The 24,097-nt window shown below is 38.0% G+C and overlaps 2 protein-coding genes across 6 annotated transcripts in view; one reads left to right on the forward strand and one right to left on the reverse strand.

Annotated features, from left to right (window-relative positions):
- The window catches only part of LOC311304498 (gap junction alpha-1 protein-like), a gene marked incomplete at both ends in the record, with an annotated part of 434,020 nt that overhangs the window by 93,547 nt on the left and 316,376 nt on the right, over window positions 1-24,097 (forward strand). The gene's annotated exons all lie outside the window — the stretch shown is intronic.
- The window catches only part of LOC311277711 (junctional adhesion molecule-like), a 30,524-nt gene that overhangs the window by 2,957 nt on the left and 3,470 nt on the right, over window positions 1-24,097 (reverse strand). The window contains exons 3-4 of one of the 5 annotated variants that reach the window (XM_084388102.1): window positions 8,626-9,540; window positions 16-3,580 (exon numbers count right to left, since the gene is read on the reverse strand). The exons of 1 other annotated variant lie outside the window; for it this stretch is intronic. In XM_084388102.1, coding sequence (XP_084244228.1) covers window positions 2,613-3,580; window positions 8,626-9,540 — 1,883 coding nt within the window. In that variant the 3' untranslated portion in view covers window positions 16-2,612. Of the gene's footprint in view, window positions 1-15; window positions 3,581-8,092; window positions 9,541-24,097 lie in introns of those variants that run through there. 3 more of the 5 variants (XR_014625310.1, XR_014625309.1, XM_084388103.1) reach the window with 3 other exon arrangements.

Consider the following 24,097-nt stretch of genomic DNA (forward strand, 5'->3'; position numbering starts at 1 on the left):
CCACATTACTTTGCATATGTAAAACAAAAATCAATGATTCATAAACATATTACATTACACTTATCCTGTAAACAATAATAATGTCAAATCTGATCCAAGTACAAGCAAACAAAACTTGTTTGTGAATTAATGAATTTGTTCAATTAAAATCATTAAATAAACTGACACTGCTGTTAGTACATTTACATAAACTGTATTTAATAATTTAATCAACAGAAAAGCAAACCATACCGTCACACATCCTCAGGACTTCAGCTATTAAAATAAACATGAGCAGGTTCATAAGCATATTCACATGAAAATATGACAATCTTCTCTCTGTATTATCAATGCGCAGTTGTAAACAAGTTGAAGTAAACATTTTCACATGTACGTTCTGCTTTTATAAGGAAGCAAATGCTTCTTCAACAGATCCAGATCAACCAGTTCTAATCAAAGCAGTTTTTTTCCTCATTCTTTTTTCACTTGCATGATGCCTAGGCCCTTTGGTCTGACTGATTTAGCTGAGAATAAATGCTGATTATTTTGAGCTTATTTTGAGCTTTGCATTGATTTTGTTTATCACTCTAATAGAGAGATCCTCAAATGTGCCATTCATACCAGTACCAATTCTAGCAACATCAGGTAAATCTGTGAATTTTTAGTATGTAATATTGCTCTTCATGAAAAATGTCTGCAATGCAACAAAGCACAAAGTCACTCCAAAGCAAATGTTTCTCTGTTATCTCTGCGCACTGTCTCTGAACAGTCTTGAGTATTCTTCCGGGGAAAAAAAGTCACGATATTCCTCACAGACTGGGAACAGGGGTGCTGCAACAAAGTCAAATATTGTCAAAATCTCTTTGCAAAAAGATTCATGACACATATTACATTACACTTATCCAGTAAACAATAATAATGTCAAATCTGATGCAAGTACAAACAAAAACTTGTTTGTGAATTAATTTTTTCAATTAAAATCATTTCATAAACTGACACTGTTGTTAGTATATTTACATAAACTGTATTTAATAATTTAATCAACAGAAAAGCAAACCATACCGTCACACATCCTCAGGCTATTAAAATAAACATAAACAGGTTCATGAGCATAATCACATGAAAATATGACAATCTTCTCTCTGTGAATGCGCAGTTGTAAACAAGTTGAAGTAAAAATTTTCACATTTACGTTCTGCTTTTATCAGGAAGCAAACACTTCTTCAACAGATCCAGATCAACCAGTTCTAATCAAAGCAGTTTTTTTTTTCTCATTCTTTTTCCCTTGCATGATGCCTAGGCCCTTTGGCGCCATAGTTGGCTTTGGGAAACGTTTTACTGATAAACTGGGAATAGAGGTGGTGCAACAAAGTCAAATATGTCAAATATGTGTTTTTGGACATTCAAGCATGAAAACCTATTCTGGTAGACCCCTAAAATGAAATCAAGTCTTTGAAAAGACTTCCCCTTTAACACTCATTTTGTATTTTTTACTGAATGTGATAAAACAGCACATGAGTGACTTATAGACCAACAGAGTAATAATGTTTTGGTTTGTTGAGTATATAAAGCATAATTTGTTCACTATGCAGTGGAGCACATGCTAAAATGACACATTTAAACTGAAGGCTAAAGATATTAACAGAATAAAGTACCTGAAAACCGTACTTGAATAAAACTAGACATACCTTACAGCAAAAATAACTCCATTACAAGTTATATGTCACCAGTTGTAATTACACTTCAGTAAAAATCTTAGAGAATCTGATTTTAACAGTCCTTAAGTGTTTTACTCATACTGAATGAAGGATCAAAGATGTACTATAGTCCTTAACACCTAAGAGACATGCCAGTGAAAAACAAGTAACAGAAGATTTGTGAGGAGAGCAATCAAGTTTATTTTCTAAAATCAAAATAAAATGGAACATATTTAAAAATGCAGTCAAGTAGAGACTAAAAGTAGCTAACATCTTTGATAGTCAAAGTAGCCAAAGTAAGTACATTTCCTCAAATACTTTACACCACTGGATATTAAAATATCCATTTTATATCTGTATTAAAGGAAATAATTTCTAAATTTGGAAAAATGGAGCATAGCTGTAAGAAAACGTGTGGAAAGAGCACGACTGAATCATCAAATGCAAGTTGCTCTTTATTGTAACTGAAACTAAGCAAAATAATGCTTTGCGAAAAAACAAAGTGAAGATGAACAAACGACAACCAAGAACAACAATGTAATATTCAGCTCAAAAGAGTATCTACAAGCAAGAGTTTGTTGTTAGTCGCCAGCAACAGCACAGCAGATCCAGACAAACAATGAAACTCAAAACTGTCCTATTCCTAGAGTTAACATTACAACAAAAGCATATCTTGGTTCTGTGAAAAATAGCAAAACCAATGCTACTCACATGTGGAGTAGAAACAACGTAACAACAGCGTCCATTTTCAGGCCTTCCAGCTTCAGTCTCTCAGTGCTGGAAAGCTTTTCTAATAATAATGAGGCTCCTAAAGCTCTTGCATGATCATAACCCTTCTTTTCCCAGTGGTTTTTCTATGACATTTTATCTTTTGTAATGTCTCTCAGCCATCTCTAGCTTTAAATTTTCTCGTCTTTCTTCAAATCTCCCTCTTTCTCACTCTCCCTCTCGTCCCCCATCATGAGTGGACATGCCCCCTATAGCTGATTGGCTACAAGTGTGTTGTGCTGCTCGATCCGATCCACTTTCAGCAGCTTTTCTGCTGCTTACTGTACCTTTAAGTTGCCTTACTGCAGAGTGAGAATGGCGAAGATGAGTTTTTAGACTTGTGTTCCATTTAAATCTCTTCTCACACAGATGACATGCGTAAGACATTTCTTCAGTGTGATTTCTCATGTGACTATTAAATCCTTGTTTAAAGGTGAAACTCTTTCCACATTGGGAGCAGGTGAAAGGCTTTTTTCCAACATGAATTCTCATGTGAGTTTCAAGGCTTTCTCTACGTGTGAAAGACTTTCCACACTGAGAACAGGTGAAAGGCTTTTCTGAAGTGTGAGTTGCCAAATGAACATTAAGGTGTGTTTTATATGTAAAACTCTTTGCACAGTGAGAGCAGACAAAAGGCTTTATTCCAGTATGAATTCTCATGTGATTCTTGAGGTTTTCTTTACGTGTGAAAGAGTTTCCACATTGAGAGCAGGTGAAAGGCTTTATTCCAGAATGAATTTTCATGTGACTCTTGAGGTTTCCTTTACGTGCAAAAGTGTTTCCACATTGAGAGCAGGTGAAAGGCTTTTCTGAAGTGTGAGTTACCAAATGATCCTTAAGGTGTGATTTCTTTGTAAAACTCGTTTCACACACATAACAGGTGAAAGGTTTTATTCCCGCATGAATTAACATGTGATTCTTAAGGCTTGTTTTACGTGTGAAAGAGTTTCCACACTGAGAGCAGGTGAAAGGTCTTTCGACTTCTGTCATTTGAATACTGATTTGTGTGCAACTTTTTTCGGGTTTGAAGCAACTCAATGATTTTTCTCCAGCGGTGACGTCATGAGTTTTCTGATGTTGATGTTTCTCCTCCACTTCATTCAGATCTTGTATTTCCTCTTTCACTTTCATCAAGCCTAAAATGAAAATGATGAAAATCAATTGGGACAATTGGAAAATAAAAGAATTAGCATGACAATATGTAGGGCCAACTAAAAACTTAATACTTTGTGTTTTTTAAAAGTTTCATGCAAAGAAACACTACACAACTTTAAACTGAACACACAATACGCATGCACATACACAGTACCCATGGTATTAGTTCTGATCTATCGGCCACCACATTTAATCAAAGACTTCATAGTGGAGTTCTCGGAATTTGTATTGATATGAATGCATCCTGATTTTAGGTGACTTAAATGTGCATATATGTTGCCCTTCTAAGCGGCTAACCTCTGAGTTTTTAAACATCATTGACTCTTTTAACCTTCGGCAGTGGGTTCATTATCCCACACATATTCATGGACACATGGATCAAATTCTGTCACATGGGTTATCTGTAACTGAAGTTGAAGTTGTTGATTCTGCTATCTCTGATCATTTTCCTATTTTATTTAAAATGTCTCTTCCTCAGCTTTCTATTGCGCCTGTTTCAAACACCACACAAGCCTGTGCATATTTACCTCATTTTGAAGTAGATTTTATTAAGTTCTATAATGAGGTTAATCCTCTTCTATTTTTAGAATTCCCACTACTTGACCTTGATGTGGAGCATTATTGTTCCCTTTTAAATACTGTTTGGGAAGATATTTTAAGTCTTACTGCTCCCTACAAGTCTTTTAAGTCAAAATCTACATTGAAATCGGAGCCATGGGTCGATCATAGTATACACTCCTTGAGACAGTTGTGCAGGAAAGCAGAAAGAAAGTGGAAAAAAGACAATTACATGTCTCGTACGAGATCTTAAAGGACTGCCTATTGTTATATCAGAATGTGGTTAAGAAAGCTAAGGCTTCCTATTTTTCTAAACTGATTGAGAAACATCACAACACCCCAAAAGCACTTTTTTTCTGTCATTAACTCGTTTTAAATCCCCCTATAAACTCTCTTCGCTGCCCGTCTTTGGCACTCTGAGAGGATTTTGTTAGCTTTGAGAGTCAAATTTCAAGTCTCCCATCAGGAAATACCGACAGAGATTCTACAGAGTTCTACTACCCAATGGACCTCTTTCAATCCTGTCTCTCTACATTCTGTAAAGGAAGAAATGTTTAAACTTAAACCTTCCTTTTGTAGTTTTGTCAAAGTACCATTACTTCGGTACCAAGTCGGTACTGAAATTTTGAAAATGTGACAATACCAGCATTTCTGTAGTACCGGTAGTACCAAGGTCCAGGTACATTCGGTGAACTAACCACTAATAGGCGCTCCTTTCAATCGCTTCCGTGTTAACCTAAGCACAGGGCTTTAGACTAACTAACCGCAAAAATACTTTTTAAATATGAATCCTGGATGTTCTACGTGTCTCCGTGTGAATGAATGGTGCAGACTCGTGGTTTCATTTACCACACACACACATAAAACACACACTGAAGTACTCGTGACGCTCGCTGTGTTTTCAGCCTCACTGTATGAGGACATGAACGCATAAACTTCATCTCTAGAGCCGCTCTGAGAGAGTCAGTCCATCAGCATTTTACCATTTCATTTGACAACCCGTCAAAATAAAAGTTTGGTTTAACTTGAAGAAATTAACAGAAAAATATTAGGCTTCTTGTACAGGAGATTTAACTACATCTCAATGTAATAATACTAACATTAATAATAATAATAATAATAATAATTATTATTATTATTGTTATTATTATTATTATTATTATGTGTGCGTAGAGTTGCTTTTTGTTTCACTTGATCTTTTTATAAATGTTTACTTTTTAACAGCATGTAGCCTTCAAATGTTTATATGTATTATTTACTTATAATGATTACATCATAAATAATAAACTCATTGATTTTTTTTTTTTTTTTTTCAAATAGTTAAATAAAATAGTTCAATAGTTCTGATGTGGTACCGAAACTGGTACCGAGAACCGTAACATTTTAATGGTATTGGTACCGACTACTGGAATTTTGGTACCGTGACATCCCTGAACGTATGACACTTTAGATACTCGTTATCTGAGATAATTATTTGATACTGTCAGCCCTGGGTTGGTGTCGTTAATAAATCCTTGCTTGAGGGAGCTATACCCTCCAGTTTGAAAATTGCCTCAATTACGCCCATACTAAAGAAACCGTCACTTGATGCCTTTATTTGATAAAATTTTCATCTTATATCTTATTGTGCCGTTTATTTCCAAGGTATTGAAAAAAATATATATTTTTACAGCTTCAGACCTTCTTAAAATGACAATCATATTTTTGATAAGTTTCAGTCGGGGTTTAAATCTCTGCACAGCACATAAACCGCTCTTATTAGAGTTCTCAATATTTACATGGGTACAGATTCGGAAGATTACGTCATTTTAGTAATGTTAGATTTGTCTTCTGCTTTTGATACTGTTGACCATATGATTCTCGTTTCCCGGCTGGAGTCTTGTGTTGGCCTAGGGGGTGAGGTTTTAAGTTGGTATAGTACTATGGAAGTCAATGGGGTCCATCAACTGTTTGGTTACAGACATTTTTCAAAATATCTTCTTTTGTGTTCAGCAGAAAAAAGAAATTCATACAGGTTTAAAACAACTTGAGGGTGAGTAAATGATGACAGAATTTTCATTTTTGGGTGAACTATCCCTTTAACAAATAGAAGTTTATCTGTAAAAATGGGATGTTTCTCCTCTTCTCTACGAAATGTATCCTGTGGTGTGCCTCAGGGTTCTGTCTTAGCTCCTGTCCAATTCTCCCTCTATCTTCTTCATTCTATTTTTAAAAAACACAATATCTCATTTCAATGTTATGCTGATGACATGCAGATATGCCTTTGTCAAGGAAAAATAAAAGTGCTCTAGACAGTTTGACAGCATGTCTTGAGAAGGTAAAAGCTTGCCTTGCCAAGAATTTCCTATTTTTGAACTCAGACAAAACAGAAGTTATTGTTTTTGATTGTCAAGACATGATTTTGACCTTGGATCTCTAGATCTATTTATCTCTTCCCAAGTTCAGAACTTTGATGTTAGATAGTTCCCTAAAATTTGATAAGCAAATTAGTTCTGTCATTGGATCTAGCTTTTTTTTAATCTACGTTATCTAGCGAAAATCAAATCTTATCTTCCCAAGTGCTCGTTGGAGACTGTGATCCATGCTCTTATTACCTCATGCCTGGACTATTGCAACTCCCTTTATTTTGGTGTACCAAAGTCCCAAACGGCATGCTTACAGGTTGTTCAAAACACTGCGGCGAGATTACTGAAGGAAAAGAGGAAATTTGACCATGCCACCTCTCTTCTGAGATCCTTTCATTGGCTACCGATAAATTCCAGAATTTAATATAAAATTTGAATACTTATGTATAAATATTTAAACGATTTAGCACCTTCTTATCTGTCTGACTTACTCCATTCATATTCTCTCACAAGTCTTAGATCTGAAACAAAACTTCTGCTTCAGATACCTATAACCTGGCTAAAATCAAGGGGAAACTGAGCTTCTGAAGTGGCTGGCCCCACACTGTGGAACAAGCTCCCAATTTATATTTGATCGACTTCCTCTCTGTCTGAGTTCAAGTCATGTCTAAAAACGTATTTATTTTCCCTATGCCCTTTTGAGCATTTAACTGAGGCTTGAATGTTTGTAGAAATTTAAGATGTTGTTGTTGTTTCGACCTTGTTGTATTGCAATACTGAGTTATTCCATTTTATTTTGATTTTAGAAAATAAACGTGATTGCTCTCTTCACAAATCTTCTGTTACTTGTTTTTCACTGGCATGTCTCTTTAGGTGTTGAGGACTACAGTACATCTTTGATCCTTCCTACAAGTAAAACACTTAAGTACTGTTAAAATCAGATACATTAAGAATTTTTACTGAAGTGTTATTACAATTGGTGGCATATAACTTGTAATGGAGTCATTTTTGCTGTAAGGTATGTCTACTTTTATTCAAGTACGGTTTTCAGGTACGTACTTTATTCTGTTAATATCTTTAGCCTTCAGTTTAAATGTGTCATTTTAGCATGTGCTCCACTGCATAGTGAACAAATTATGCTTTATATACAGTACAGACCAAAACATGGTCTATAAGTCACTCATGTTGTTTTATCAAAATCAGGAAAAAATACAAAATGAGTGTTAAAGGGGGAAGTCTTTTCAAAGACTTGATTTCGTTTTGGGGGTCTACCAGAATAGGTTCCCTTTTGAGAACGGTTCACTTGTATTGGGTAGCTATACGCTATGGGAAAACTCCTTTTCTCGAGAATATTGAAGCCTTTATTTTAAAACGCAGTGTAGCTGCACAGCAAGCCCAGTGCAGGCTGTCTAAGTGCGCTGATTGGCTGGGCTGCGGCAACTGCACGAACCTATGGCAAAGCAGCGAGGACGCGCAAACCTATCAGGGCACTTCCCGCCTTGGGCATGGCTGCTGACTATATATGCAGCCCATTCCGCCATAGGAATCAGATTTAATCTCTTTCAGCGAAGGACGCATCTCTTCACTGACTTCTCTGGACAAGAAGCCTCTCTCGCCATTGCAGCGGAACGCAGTGATCAGCAGCAGCAGTTCAGCGACCGGCAGCCTCCTGCTCAGTTTCCTGAACTCGACGTGGTCAACGCTGTTCGCTATATCCCTGCGACCATCCGGCAGAGTGTCCTTTCAAAATAAAAGCCTTTTTCACAAAAAGAGCAAACGGCGTTGTTTCAAATGTAGTGCCTGTGTTTCATGCAGGGTCTCCTTTGTTGTATTGTATTTAGCCTATTAATTTATGTTATTGCTAATAATAATGTGGCTCCTAAAGCTCTTGCACGATCATAACCCTTCTTTTTCCAGTGATTTTTCTATGACATTTTCTCTTTTCTAATGTCTCTCAGCCATCCCTATCTTTAAATGTTCTAGTCTTTCTTCAAATCTCCTTTCTCACTCTCCCTCTCGTCCCCCATCATGAGTGGACATGCCCCCTATAGCCGATAGGCTACAAGTGTGTTGTGCTGCTCGATCCGATCCACTTTCAGCAGCTTTTCTGTTGCGTACTGTACCTTTAAGTTGCCTTACTGCAGAGTGAGAATGGCGAAGATGAGTTTTTAGACTTGTGTTCCATTTAAATCTCTTCTCACACAGATGACATGCGTAAGACATCTCTTCAGTGTGATTTCTCATGTGACTATTAAATCCTTGTTTACTGGTGAAACTCTTGCCACATTGAGAGCAGGTGAAAGGCTTTTTTCCGACATGAATTCTCATGTGAGTTTCAAGGCTTTCTCTACGTGTGAACGTTTTTCCACACTGAGAACAGGTGAAAGGCTTTTCTGAAGTGTGAGTTATCAAATGATCCATAAGTTGTCCTTTCTGTGTAAAACTCTTTCCACACTGAGAGCAGGTGAAAGGCTTTATTCCAGCATGAATTAACATGTGATTTTTAAGGCTTGCTTTACGTGTGAAAGAGTTTCCACACTGAGAGCAGGTGAAAGGCTTTTCTGAAGTGTGAATAACCAAATGATCCTTAAGTTGTCCTTTCTGTGTAAAACTCCTTCCACACTGAGAACAGGTGAAAGGCTTTATTCCAGCATGAATTAACATGTGATTCTTAAGGCTTGCTTTACGTGCGAAAGTGTTTCCACACTGAGAGCAGGAGAAAGGCTTTTCTTCAGTGTGAATTACCAAATGATCATTAAGTTGTCTCTTCTGTGTAAAACTCTTTCCACAGTGAGAGCAGCTGAAAGGCTTTATGCCAGCATGAAGTAACATGTGACTCTCAAGGTATCTTTTACGAGTGAAAGACTTTCCACACTGAGAACAGGTGAAAGGCCTTTTGACTTCGGTCATTTGAATGCTGCTTTGTGAGATGATTTTCAATGATTTTTCTCCAGCGGTGACGTCATGAGCTTTCTGATGCTGATGTTTCTCCTCCACTTCATTCAGATCTTGTATTTCCTCTTTCACTTTTATCAAGCCTAAAAAGAAAATTATGAAAATCAATTGGGGGCCTACTAAAAAAAAAAAAAAATCCTGTGTTTTTGAAAAGTTTCATGCAAAGAAACACTACACAACTTTAGACTGAACACGTAATACGCATGCACATTTACGCAATACTTAATATGCATGCATCACAGTTTTCACAAATGCACGTTTTTGTTGTTTACACAGAGACGCTTAAAATGCCGTTGTCAAAATTTAAAATGACGTTGTCGTGTAAATAAACTGTCAAATGACATTAAAAAAGTATCTGCATTTGTGGCAGGCAGAAGAGAAACAAATTCTATAAAAAGTACTGTATTGTCTCCTATACCCACAAGCGCAATAATCAAATATAACCAACTAAATCAAACATTGCATCTTTTACTGAAGTGAATGCACTTTTGTGTGTGACATGCACTTTTTAAAGTGGATTCACTTTAGAAACAATTGTTATTAAATCTAATTTCTTCAAAAACACCAGATGGTCAACTTGATTTGCAGCGAGTGCTGAGCATTTTGTGGACAATGCTTTCAGCTGAAGAAAACACACGCTCAGCTCTGAACGATGTGCCAGACATGGTCAAGTGTGTCGTTGCACGATTTTTGCCACAAATTGAGAGGGTTTTCATCAGCAGGCTTTCAAAGTTACAACGCAGCCGCACCGCGCCGTATACTGGATAAATATATATATATATTAGGGCTGGGAGTTGATTAAAAAATTTTTTTTAACTAATTAATCGCAAAGTTTTGCGGACTATGCTTTTCCAGTGCGTGATCGGTACATGGAGTGTTTGGGCCGTTAACGACAGAGCAGAACACGCAGCGCAAACACGGAGCAGAACATTGAGCACACACGGAGCAGAACATTGAGCACACACACACACGGAACAGAGAGCACGGCGCACACACGGAGTGGAAAAGACCCGCTCGTGAAGTTACTAAACAAGCTGCGCGAGAATGAAACATGATCAGCGAACACAGAGGCATATGCTCGGCCTTTCCAATAGCAGCCGCAACAGGAAGTCATTAAAACGAGTCAAAAAAAGGTGCTGCGTCAATTGCGTTGCCACCTGTGCAGTAAGTCCATTAGTGAAATTTCCTCACTACTTAATATTCCACCATCAACTGTTATTGGTATTATAACAATGTGGGAGGAATTGGGAACAACAGCAACTCAGCCACGGAGTGGAAGGCCATGTAAAATCACTGAGCAGGGTCAGTGCATGCTGAGGTGCTAAGATTAGCTCAAGAACAGTGTGTAGATCTTCACGGAATGTATTTCCATGGCAGAGCAGCTGCATCTGGCAATCCAACGGACGAGTCTGAGTTTGGCGGTTGCCAGGAGAACGGTACTTGCCTGACTGTATTGTGCCAAGTGTAATGTTTGGTGGAGGGGGGGATTATGTTGTGGGGTTGTTTTTCAGGGGAAACACTTAAACTACTCTAACATACACTTATGCATACAATTTACCAAGGGAAAGAGAGCTGAATACAGAAAAGTGAGAGGTTATAGCATTGTTTAAAATTCAGCAGGTTCAACATTCTTGAGCAAACCATCAGTGTTTAGTTCTAATACACCCTTCTTTAAAAATGGTAGGGATACTTAAGGCCCTTTCACACTGGACGCGATTTTGACGCACGAATAATTCGCGCGATGGTTTTATTTTTCGATCAGCTGTTTGTGTAATGAGTGCTTCCACACCGAACGCGAATGTGCTGCGGCGAAAAAACGACTTTTATTTTATTCGCTTCGATGTCGATTTTTTTTTACTTTTGCGGCGACAGAATAGGCTTCAGCCAATCATATACTACAAGGACAACGATTTGAAAGACAATGTGTGGCGTAGCATTGCCAACCAACACGGTTATCACGACTGTGAGTGTGTTGTGTGATAGTTTTAGTCGTTGTATAGTCCTGTGCTGTGTAGACTAGCAGGCTAAACTACATTTGGGATAGAAAGCTAACACTATTACGTCAAAGATAGAAACAGAGACCGTGTTTACTTTGAACATGTAACAAAATGTAGTGAGACTATGCTGCTTTTAGTATACTATACATTCTTTGTGTGATATCTACAGTTTCTAGTCCAATGATTTTAACTTGTTACACACACACATACACTCACTCGCGCACACACACACACACTTGCTCACTCACTCGCGCGCACACACACACTCGCTCACTTCGTGTGTTACATGTAATGAGTGTAGTGACATTACAAAACGCACTGTGTGAAGACGCAAAAAACTGCACATAACTCCCCTTCAGACTCTGTTCTTTAAGATGGGTTGCATCCAAAACCTTCTTTTCTGTCTTTTAAAGAAAATGAAAGCTCGTCTTCACTGGATGATGATGAAGTGTCCATGTTTTCTCAGCTGTCGGCGCGAAAGTTTTGGAATGTTGAAGCTCTCTGAACGTCACAGACTTCGCAAATTCGCGTCGCGGCTGATGTGAATGGTTTTGACGCGAACTATTCGCACACGAACTATTCGCTTTTTCGTTTCGTTTTTTCGTTACGCATCCGGTGTGAAAGGGCTTTTAATGTATCAAAAAATAAGACTAAGTTTGATACTTGCATGTCTCTGCAAATTTGAAGAAAACTGTTCTGATGCCATTTGTAAAGGCTCCAGTTGATCTTTGCTGATGTTGTCTTGATGAGAGAGGACCAGTTGGAGTCAGAGGATCTTTGGTGAATGGAAAGACAAGGCTGCAGCCTGGCACAAACTTAGGGGTCCTTGGAAGACTTCTAGCTCAGCATCATCTTCATATCAGTATTTCTCAGAAAATGGAAAACTTGTAATCTTGTGATCAGTCATTTTTAAAGTGTGGAGATGAAAAGTAAAAAGATTCTTATATGTGTCATAGAGTTAGCAGGAATTTGCAGAAAGTTGTGACTCTCACTTAATTATTGTTGAGAAGGACAAATAAGCCCTTTTAATCCTATATAGGCCTATTATATTACAACTTTAGGAATGTACATGTAGGCCTGTATAATTTTCCCATCTCATGATTTCCTTTTATAGGGTTTGGCCTACATATTCATTCTCTCTTTTGGATTAATGTTTCAGACTTGCATGGTGTGGTTAACCTAAATCACATGTGTAGCATGTTTGGTCTCTATGAACTTCAATCTTCGTTCCCCATTTGTTAATTTACATTACATTTTGCTAACTATATGACCAACATGACATCATGACTTTGCGTAAACATACACGCCACTTTCAAGTCAAGTGGCGTGTTATCTATACGCATTTTGAGCTATCCGCGTGTATGTCCACGCCGTCATCTTCCGCGTATATGTCTACGCCGTTAAATGTCCGAGTGATTCCGCGTGTATGTCTATGCCGTTAAATGTCAGAGCGAAACGAAGCAAAATGTAAATCTACATCTGGGGAGCGATATTTTTTTACTATAATGGTAGGGGAAGACTCATAAATGGTATTAACCCCAGTGACGGGTAGGTTTAGGGACGGGGTTGGGGTAAGTCATATATATTTATATAGAGAGTAATGTAACGTTAAGTCAACGGCGTTGATAAACACGCTGAAAAGCGATTATGCGTGTTGATAGCACGCCAAAAATGGAAATACGAATTGGCGTGTCATACATACGCCATTTCATGAGATCAGTCTGATATGACACATTTGTATTTATAAGAATCTTTTTACTTTTCATCTTCACACTTTAAAAATGACTGATCACAAGATTACAAGTTTTCCATTTTCTGAGAAATACTGATATGAAGATGATGCTGAGCTAGAAGTATTCTATCCTAGAACAGTCTGTCGGTAGCTGCAGTCATCAAGTCTAGCTAAGGCAGTGTACATTGTAGCTTATATAGATTTTTGTGGGCAGTGGAGACAAAGCACCTGGGTGACGACCTTAAACAAATCATGCAAATGAAGTATCCAGGTATAAGAACCCGCCCTAGACTCTAGAGTGTTACCAATCCTAATCCAATCAGCATAACTATTCAAACACTGAGACAGGGGCTCCAAGAGCCATTAAAGACACAGGGTGAGAGTGTCAGTAATCTGACTCATTTGATTTACAATAAAGAGAACATAACTGGCAGGGATTTCTTGCTGGAAACTTTAAGATAATTAGTCATCTGACTTCATCATCATAACCTTAAATACTTAAGTTTATGATTTACTCTATTACTCTAAGTTACTCTACCTTAATTTTTCATGTTTCATGTTATGATAGTTCATGTTAGTTTTTTCATGTTATGTAAGGACATAAGATCAGCAGATGTTAAACAGATTCTTAAATTTTTATTCCCACAACATCAAGTGCAAGCTACCTTTTTATTGTAACTGAAACTAAGCAAAATAATGCTTTGTGAAAAATAAAGTGAAGATGAACAAACGACAACCAAGAACAAAAAATTTATATTCAGCTCACAAGAGTATCTACAAGCAAGAGTTTGTTGTTAGTCGCCAGCAACAGCACAGCAGATCCAGACAAACAATGAAACTCAAAACTGTCCTGTTCCTAGAGTTAACATTACAACAAAAGCATATCTTGGTTCCGTGTAAAATAGCTAAACCAATGCTACTCACATGTGGAGTAGAAACAACGTAACAACAGCGTCCATTTTCAGGCCTTCCCGCTTCGGTCTCTCAGTGCTGGAAAGCTTTTCTAATAATAATGTGGCTCCTAAAGCTCTTGCATGATCATAACCCTTCTTTTCCCAGTGGTTTTTCTATGACATTTTATCTTTTCTAATGTCTCTCAGTCATCTCTATCTTTAAATTTTCTCGTCTTTCTTCAAATCTCCCTCTTTCTCACTCTCCCTCTCGTCCCCCATCATGACATGCCCCCTATAGCTGATTGGCTACAAGTGTGTTGTGCTGCTCGAGCCGTTCCACTTTCAGCAGCTTTTCTGTTGCTTACTGTACCTTTAAGTTGCCTAACTGCAGAGTGAGAACTGCGAAGATGAGTTTTAGACTCGTATTTCGTTTAAATCTTCTCACACAGATGACATGCGCAAGACATCTCTTCAGTGTGATTTATCGCGAGACTATTAAACTCGTTTACTGGTGAAACTCTTGCCACACTGAGAGCAGGTGAAAGGCTTTTCTGATGCATGAGTTGCCAAATGATCCTTAAAGGTGTGATTTCTGTGTACAACTCTTTCCACATTGAGAGCAGGTGAAAGGATTTATTCCAGTATGAATTCTCATGAGATCCTTGAGGTTTTGTTTACGTGTGAAAGTGTTTCCACACTGAAAGCAGGTGAAAGGCTTTCCTGAAGTGTGAATTAACAAGTGGTTCTTGAGGTGTCCTTTACATCTAAAACTCTTTCCACATTGAGAGCAGGTGAAAGGCTTATTTCAGAATGAATTTTCATATGATTCTTAAGGATTCCTTTACGTGTAAAAGTTTTTCCACACTGAGAGCAGGCGAAAGGCTTTTCTGAAGCGTGAGTTACCAAATGATCCTTAAGGTGTGATTTATATGTAAAACTCTTTCCACAGTAGGAGCAGACGAAAGGTTTTATTCCAGCATGAATTAACATGTGATTCTTAAGGCTTTCTTTACGTGTGAAAGAGTTTCCACACTGAGAGCAGGTGAAAGGCTTTATGCCAGCATGAATTAACATGTGATTCTCAAGGTTTCTTTTACGTGTGAAAGAGTTTCCACACTGAGAGCAGGTGAAAGGCATTATGCCAGCATGAATTAACATGTGATTCTCAAGGTTTCTTTTACGTGTGAAAGAGTTTCCACACTGAGAGCAGGTGAAGGGCTTTCCTGACGTATGAGTTACCAAATGATCATTAAGGTGTGCTTGATATTTAAAACTCATGCCACAGTGAGAACAGGTGAAATGCTTTATTCCAGTGTGAATACTCATGTGATTCTTGAGGTTTTGTTTACGTGTGAAAGTGTTTCCACACTGAGAGCAGGTGAAAGGCTTTCCTGAAGTGTGAATTAACAAGTGGTTCTTGAGGTGTCCTTTACATCTAAAACTCTTTCCACATTGAGAGCAGGTGTAAGGCTTTATTTCAGAATGAATTTTCATATGATTCTTAAGGATTCCTTTACGTGTAAAAGTTTTTCCACACTGAGAGCAGGCGAAAGGCTTTTCTGAAGCGTGAGTTACCAAATGATCCTTAAAGTGTGATTTATATGTAAAACTCTTTCCACACTGGGAGCAGGTGAAAGGCTTTATTCCAGCATGACTTAACATGTGATTATTAAGTCTATCTTTACGTGTGAAAGAGTTTCCACACTGAGAGCAGGAGAAAGGCTTTATGCCAGCATGAATTAACATGTGATTCTCAAGGTTTCTTTTACGTGTGAAAGAGTTTCCACACTGAGAGCAGGTGAAAGGCTTTTCTGAAGTGTGAATTAGCACATGCTTATTCAGTTGTCTTTTCTGCGTAAAAGTCGTTCCACAGTGAGAACAGGTGAAAGGCCCTTTTCCAGCATGAATTAACATGTGATTAACCCTCTGATGGTCCTCGATCATTTCTGACCGAATAATTTTCTGTTTTGAAATTTAAAAAATCACAGCTTCATCGGAAGGTTATGAAACTTGGTGACTTTTCTGGCATTAGGTATGTGAATACAAAAAAAAATTGAGGTCATGATCCGAGCATGCTAAGTGGTCGTAAAAAAAATAGTCACACTCGTGGTCTTCGGTCAAAAATGACCGACCCATAGGAAATGAATGGGAAATTTACAAAAACACAAAAATTCTCTGAATTTTTGTCTGTACAATCTACAAATCGGACACGATTCTAAAAAAAAGTACACCGCAGTAAAGGGGTGACACTCTACAACATCAAGAGTGCAAAAAATTCACACCCACCCACACACACACACATACAAACACACGTTTATACACATACACACCAATAAATTCAGATTACAAAAATCTGTTTTGAATTTTTAAAAATCACAGCTTCATCAGAATGTTACGAAACTTGGTGACTTTTCTGGCATTAGGTATGTGAACACACAAAAAAATTGAGTTCATGATCCGAGCATGCTAAGTGGTCGTAAAAAAATTAGTTATGATTTTGGTCTTCGGTCAAAATTACCCCCATAGGAAATGAATGGGAAATTGACAAAAACACAAAAATTCTCTACAAATCAGCCACGATGCAGAAAAAAAATGCTCAGCAATGAAGGGGTGAAGCTCTAAAACATCAAGAGTGAAAAACATAACATAACTAATAATTATAATTAATATATGTATATATAATTAATATAATAATTATTAAAATTATTAAAATAATAATTAATAAAATGTTATAAACCTTGGCAAAAAGTATTATTTGAGAATTTCTAAAAAAATACATTCAATCCACATCTTAAAAGTAAGTAATTTGGTCCAAAAACAACTAGAATTCACAGACATCTCCATTTAGAGCTATACAGGCATCTAGTGGTAAACCCATGCAATATCATGTTTTATTTAATTTTATGATTAATAAATTGATGAATTTTTTTTTTTTTTTTTTTTTCTGAAAGCCTAGTCTCTATTTTACCCGAAAATACTGCATAGAATTTTTTTTTTTTTTTAGCAAAAAAAAAAAAAAAAAATCATCATTTTCAATGTCAAAAAATGGACTATAAATATTGCATAAATATTAATAAGTTCAATCAAATTGTCTCAAAATTCTAAATTAAAAAGAATAAATATTATAGAACAAAAATAAATTGCATTGGTTTTTACTGGGATGGAGGAAGTTTCATTTTTAGGTGTCCGGTCATTTATGACCGGGAAGGCCCCCAGTGTGACTGCTAAACGAAGACCATCAGAGGGTTAATGAGGCTTCTTTTCTGTTTGAAAGTCTTTTCACACTGAGAGCAGGTGAAAGGCCTTTTGACATCTGTCATTTGAATGCTGCTTTGTGAGCAACTTTTTTCAGGCTTGAAGCAACTACTCAATGATTTTTCTCCAGCGGTTTTCTGATGGTGATGTTTCTCCTCCACTTTATTCAGATCTTGTATTTCCTCTTTCACTTTCATCAAGCCTAAAATGAAAATTATGAAAATCAATTTGGACAAATGGAAAATAAAAGAATTTACATGAAAATAAAGGGCCTAAAAAAAACTGAAAAAAATGTCCTTTTTGTTTTTGAAATGTTTCATGCAAAGAAACAACTCATCTTTAGACTGAAAACGTAATACGCATGCACATTTACGCGATTCCCAAATACTTAATATGCATTCATCACAGTTTTCACAAATTCCCGTTTTTGTTGTTTACACAGAGACGCTTAAAATGCGTTGTCAAACTTTCAAATGACATTGTTGTGTAAAACTGTAAAATCACAAAAAAATATCTGCATTTGTGGCAGGCAGAAGGAAAAAAAAAAAAACTATAAATAGTACTGTATTGTCCCCTATGCTCACAAGAGTGTGCAAGCGAGCGCAATAATCAAATATAACCAACTGAATCAAACATTGCATCTTTCATCGAAATTAAATGACATTCATTTTTTTTTAAAGTGCATTCACTTTTGAAACAATTGTTATTAGATCAAAATATAATTAATTTAAACTTAGTAAATAGGGGGGAGGATAGGGGTCAAAGGACTTAAGGAAAATAAATGTTTTGAGGTGCATTTTGAACATGGGCAGGGATGGGGCAGAGCGGAAGTGGAGGGGTAGACTGTTCCAGTGTGGTGAGTGTGGGAGCATTGGCAGAGAAAGCCCTGTCCCCAAAAGTCTGCAACCTGGTGTGGGGGGTTGTCCAGCAGGTCCTTGTCAAAGTGTAGGGGTTGAGGAGATCGGTGAGGTATTTTGGTGAGAGTCCATGGAGAGATTTGTAAGTGAGCAGAAGGATCTTGTAGGTGATGCGTGACTTGACTGGCAACCAGTGGAGCTATTGGAGGATGGGAGTGATATGCTGCCAGGACTTTGTGTGGGTTAGAACCCAGGCAGCAGAGTTCTGGACATACTGGAGTCTGCTAAGTGCCTTGGTGGGCAGTCCAGACAGGGCACCATTGCATTAATCCAGATGGGAGGTGATGAAGGCATGGATAAGTGTCTAAGCTGCTGAATGTGTGAGTGAAGGCCGGAGTCGTGAGATGTTTCTGAGGTGGTAGAAGGCAGACTTGGTGATGTTGTTGATGTGGGACCAGAAGGAGAGAGTGGAGTCCAGGATGACGCCCAGGTAGCGCACCTCAGGAGATAAGCAAGTGGAACAGCCATCCACAACCAGGGCCAGGTCTCCAACTTTCCTGAGCAGTGGTGCAGGGGCCACCACCATGAGTTCTGTCTTATTACTGTTGAGTTTGAGTAGGTTTGTGGTCATCCATGATTTGAGTTTATGGAGGCAGTTGACAAGTTGTATGGGTGGGAGCTGGGAGGAGGGGTTTGTACTGATATAAAGTTGAATGTCATTGGCATAACAGTGGAAGTTGAGTCCATGTTTACGGATAATATGACCTATGGGTAGTATGTAAACGGTGAACATCAGAGGACCAAGCACAGAGCCCTGGGGCATGCCATGGTTTGCGGGTGCTGGATAAGAGCTGGAGCCATTTAGGGTGATGAATTGTTTCCGGTTTGTGAGGTAGGACCGGAACCAGGACAGTGCTGTGCCCTTGAGGCTGATGAGTTCAGAGAGGCGGTGGAGAAGGATGGTTTGGGAAACTGTATCAAAAACCACAGAAAGGTCAAGGAGGGTGAGGATTGTGATGAGGCCATTGTCAGCAGCAAGCAGGAGATCATTAGTGATTTTGATCAGCCACTGCTCTTTCCAGGATTTTGCCGAGGAAAAGGTAGGTTGGAGATCGGATGATAGTTGTTGGGGTCGTCTGGGTCTGAGCCTGGCTATTTGAAAGTGGGGATGACTGCCGCCATTTTAAAGCTGGATGGTACCACACCAGAGTCAAGAGATGCATTTATGATGTTTTCCATTGGACGGCAGAGGATGGGAAGACAGGCCTTGACCAGGGTGTTGGGCATTGGGTCAAGACTGCTGGCTGAATTCTTGGCTGAGATGACCAGTTTAATTACTTGGTCGGCATCCAGTGGAGTAAAGGTGGATAGGCAGCACTGAGGTGATCGGGCAGCTGAGTGGTGAGAATCCTGTTGGGGCAGGGGGAGAGCCCAGGAGACTGGATCTGCTGGTGGATAGTGTCCACTTTCTGCTGGAAAAAATCCAGAAACCTGGAGCAGAGGTCAGCTGCATCTGAGGGTTTAGCGGCATCAGGAGGGTGAAGACGACGGTTAATGGCGGGGAAGGTGGTTACTGATGAGTGTGGAGTAATACCTTGTTTTTGCCTGAGAAAGGGCTTCTTTGTAGTTTATGACGTGTTCTTTAAATGCTTCACGATGGACAGCGAGTCCGGATCTTCTGCATCGTCTCTCTCAAGGCCTACATCCTATGGTCTTCATCCTGCGGAGCTAAGGGGTGAATCAAGGGGCAGGACGAGAGTAAGATATGTAATGCATGGCGAGAGGGGCTACAAAGTCGAGGCTGAAAGAGAGGTCACAGTTGTAGTGTTCCATCGTGCCATCAACTCTTTGGTAGGGGTGGTGGGTCGCTAGGGAGTAAGATAGCATGGAAGTACACACCCGTTTCATGTTCCTGAACGTGAATTGGCCGTTTGGTGCACTGCTTTGGGAGAGGCACAGAGACCAAGAATAGGATGGCATAGTGGTCAGAGACAGCCAGGTCAGTGCACTGCAGGTGAAAGGGGGTTATGCCAGCACAGCACACCAGATCCAGGGTATGCCCTTTGTCATGTGTGGGGTAAAATTGAAGCAGTCCAGCAGTGATAGAAAATCAAAAGCATGAGAACAACTACTGGAATCCACATGAATGTTAAAATCATCAGCGAAGGCTGCAAGGCTTCTGGATATAGCCATAACCTCGGGGAGTGGCATGTTTATTATTTTTATATATTTTGAAGTAGGCTAAAAATAATAATTGCATAATTATTAAACAGGTAGTTCACCCAAAATAGAAAATTCTATCATTTATTACTCTCCATCATGTCGTTCCAAACCCATAAGACATCTTCGGAACACAAACAAAGAACTTTTTGATGAAATCGAGAGATTTCTTTTCCCTCCATTGACAGCATACACAACTACCACTTTGATGCTTCAAAAAAGGTTCATAAAAAGATCATACAACTAATCCATATGGATTGAGCAGTTTAATCTTTTTAAAAAAATGTTTTCATTGTGCTCCTATATTTCTTTGTGTTCTCCTAAATTTTTTAATTTAGGAGCACATGTACTCCTTGGGAAAAAAGTTAGCGTAGAGCCCTGTGACCACAACATTCTGTTAAATAGACTCACAAATTATGTTGGCATTAGTGGAATTGCATTAACATGGTTTAAATTATACTTATCTGACCGTTATCAGTTTGTAGCAGTAAATGAAGAGATGTCTCATTGATCACAAGTTCAGTATGGCGTACCACAAGGCCCAGTACTAGGACCTTTGCTTTTCACTCTGTACATGCTACCCTTGCCGTTCAACAGAGGCCACAAGATATCAATTCGAGTCGAATCTCGATTTTCTATTCGAATCAATTATATACTGATTTCAATGATTCTATTTTCACTGGCCCCACCACAAAGAAAGTAATAAATGAATAAAAAATTTTAATTTTTTTTTTTACCCATGTATCCTTGTATTGTAATAAATAAGGTTATGACACCCCTAATGCAATTTCACACCAAAGAAATGCAATGGATCAAGCAGTGTGGGAGGCCCCATTTACAACTAAATGTCGACAGGATTAACAAAAACAAAAAATAATCAAGGAACTTTGCTGCCGTACCATGGGTGCAGCAGGCGCAATGATATTACGCAGTGCCTGAAAATAGGCTAACTTCCGTCAACATAACCAACGTGACAACCTGCTTGCACAGGGAGCGTGCCTTGTAACCATGGAGATATTTGTGAGACGATTCAAAAGAAATTTACTTGTGCAGATCCTGAACCGTATCTACACAAACTAAGTGCTGGTCATGTTGGAAGTTACCTAGCTGGGGACTATTTTCAGGTGCTGCGTGTTATCATTGTGCCTGCTGCACCCATGGTACGGCAGCAAAGTTCCTTGATTATTACACAGGAATGCCATATCGGCCTAGAAAATCACAACTTTTAATTTTTTGTCGGTCTTAGTACACAATGTAACTAAAAGAACTAAAGTCCAGTTTTAAATAGGAAAAATATCGAAACTCTTTGGTCATTGTTAATAAGAGAGATGCTAACCGTCTAATCAGATTCAATGATCTATGCTAACCTATGCTAAGAGTGCTACCGCCAGACCCGGAGATCGGCTGAATGGATTCGAAAACGGTAAAACTCAACTGTTTAACCCTAGGTGATTTGGAAAATGAGTCTATACCCAAAAAATTGGAGTGTTCCTTTAACAATAGCCTGGGCCGTGCACAGACCTTTTGAGGGGCATGTGCTGAAACTAAAAAAAGGGCACCCCACCTCCCATTTTCAATAACACAAAATAAAGCTTTAGATTTATTCACGATTAATAACAACCATAATAATAATAATATAGATAATATAGATAAACATGTTTTAAGGGCTTCTTTAAACCTAACAGCAACCTTCTGTGAGCCAGGGATGTTGGTCTCTTATTCACTACACTTTCTCTAAAATAAGCCAGCAATAAAAAAATAAAATAAAAAATAGTGTGAAAAGTAGGCCTACAGTTGCAGTGAAAAGCATTTCTGAAGGATCACGTGACACTGAAGAGTACTGAACTGGAGTAATGATGCTGAAAATGCAGCTTTGATCACAGAAATAAATTACATTTTAAAATATATTAAAATAGAAAACAGTTATTTTAAATTGTAAAAATATTTAACAATATTACTGTTTTTGCTGTATTTTGGATCAAATAAATGAAGCCTTGGAATGAATTAAATCATGAATTACATTGTGCATGATACAATATAAAGATTTCACAGTGATCTTCTGTAATGTTTTTTTTTTTTAAGTCACTACTACAATATTACTGTAGTAAAACCATGTGAGGACGAGCGGAGAGTATAGAATAGGCTATAGATTAAAAAATTAGCTAGATAATACGTGCATATTAACAGCCTTGAATTAACCATAACATGATTAGTCTAAATGTTAATAAATTAAGTGTATCAGCAATCATAAATCAAAGAAGAAATTTCTTAGAAATATATGTTACCTAGGTGACGAGGATCACTCGTAGCTTTGTGTAAGTTCCAGTACGAAACAGCGCGGGGGCGCACATGTTATTTTTCCGATGGTAAAAACAAATTATATGTTGTTGTATTACTTATCATCAGTATATAGTTTTTGACCAGCGAATGTGTGCAAATGTGCATTTTTTGTCCGTCATTAAAACGGCGCCGGCGGTATCACATTACATTTTCATCAACAGGTTACAAACTAGTTTGTTGTAGCTATATGGGCGCTCAGTTTTTCCTGCTGTAAAATAAATTTGGCCAAAATCGCATTTTATAAAAGATGAAATGCTACTGTATGCACAGGCTATTTAAGTGTCAATGTATTATTGGCTATGACTAGATGGCAAATGCTAGCCGTACCTCTCAGTCTCAGGCGACGTCCCACATGTCTCAGTGAGTCTCAGTGAGTTATTGATTTATATATAAAATAAATAAAATACTAGCCTTTATAGACATAGAGTTTAGTAGTAGCCTACTTATTCAAACAACAAGATATTTATTTACCCTTCGCAAAACTTCGTTCAGCTGCTGTCTACTGTGCGGCTGCTGTGGAACTTCAGGATTCAGTGAATATAGAGGGGGCGGAGTTATCAGCATACTGACAGCTTGAGGATCGAATACGATTTACACGAGTTCATTTTAAGAACTTTCATTTGCTAAATATTTGTAAAACAGACAGACAGACGTAAATGGTAACCAATAGCATTGATGTAAAAAAAAAAAACACCACCCAAAAAAGGGCACTTCGGAGTGTAAGGGCAAAAAGGGCATGTGCTCTGCACAGGTTGAGCCCTACCTGTGCACGTGCCTGACAATAGCTGTAGGTTTGGAGTGACCTGGATGGGTGTGAGACTGCCGGCCTGAAATTGTGTCCCAGAGTGGCATTAAATTATTTGTGAATATTTGTAAATATTTCTGGCTTGAAACAGCAGTAAAATTGACAGTGTGCAGTTCAATAAAGCTGAAATAGTTTTAAAAAATGTAAATAAAGACCAATTAGAAATGTTGCCTTGGCAATAAATAAGGATGTTCTTTTCTGGGGGTTTTCTTGACTGAACCAACGTGATCATTAACTGTTAATCGACAAGATTATGTTAAATTAGAATTAAATTTAAATAAATTGGAATAGATAGGCTAAGTGTCTGTGATCCATTAAAAAAAATACCAAAATTAGTTTTACAGGGGTTAGTTTTACATGCAAATATAGCACAATTATTGCTATAATTGTTCTTTCGTTTGTTAATTAGTTAGCCTAATTATTTAATACTCTGCATAGTACTATTTATTCATTTAATTTTCCAGGAAAACGGATAAAAACAGGGCAATAATTAAGAAGAATTAGCAAATATGACTAAAATGTCCAGGTGGACACTGTCAAA

The sequence above is a fragment of the Rutilus rutilus genome (assembly GCF_951802725.1).
Source record: "Rutilus rutilus genome assembly, chromosome: 1".
In the NCBI taxonomy this organism is placed as follows: Eukaryota; Metazoa; Chordata; class Actinopteri; order Cypriniformes; family Leuciscidae; genus Rutilus; species Rutilus rutilus.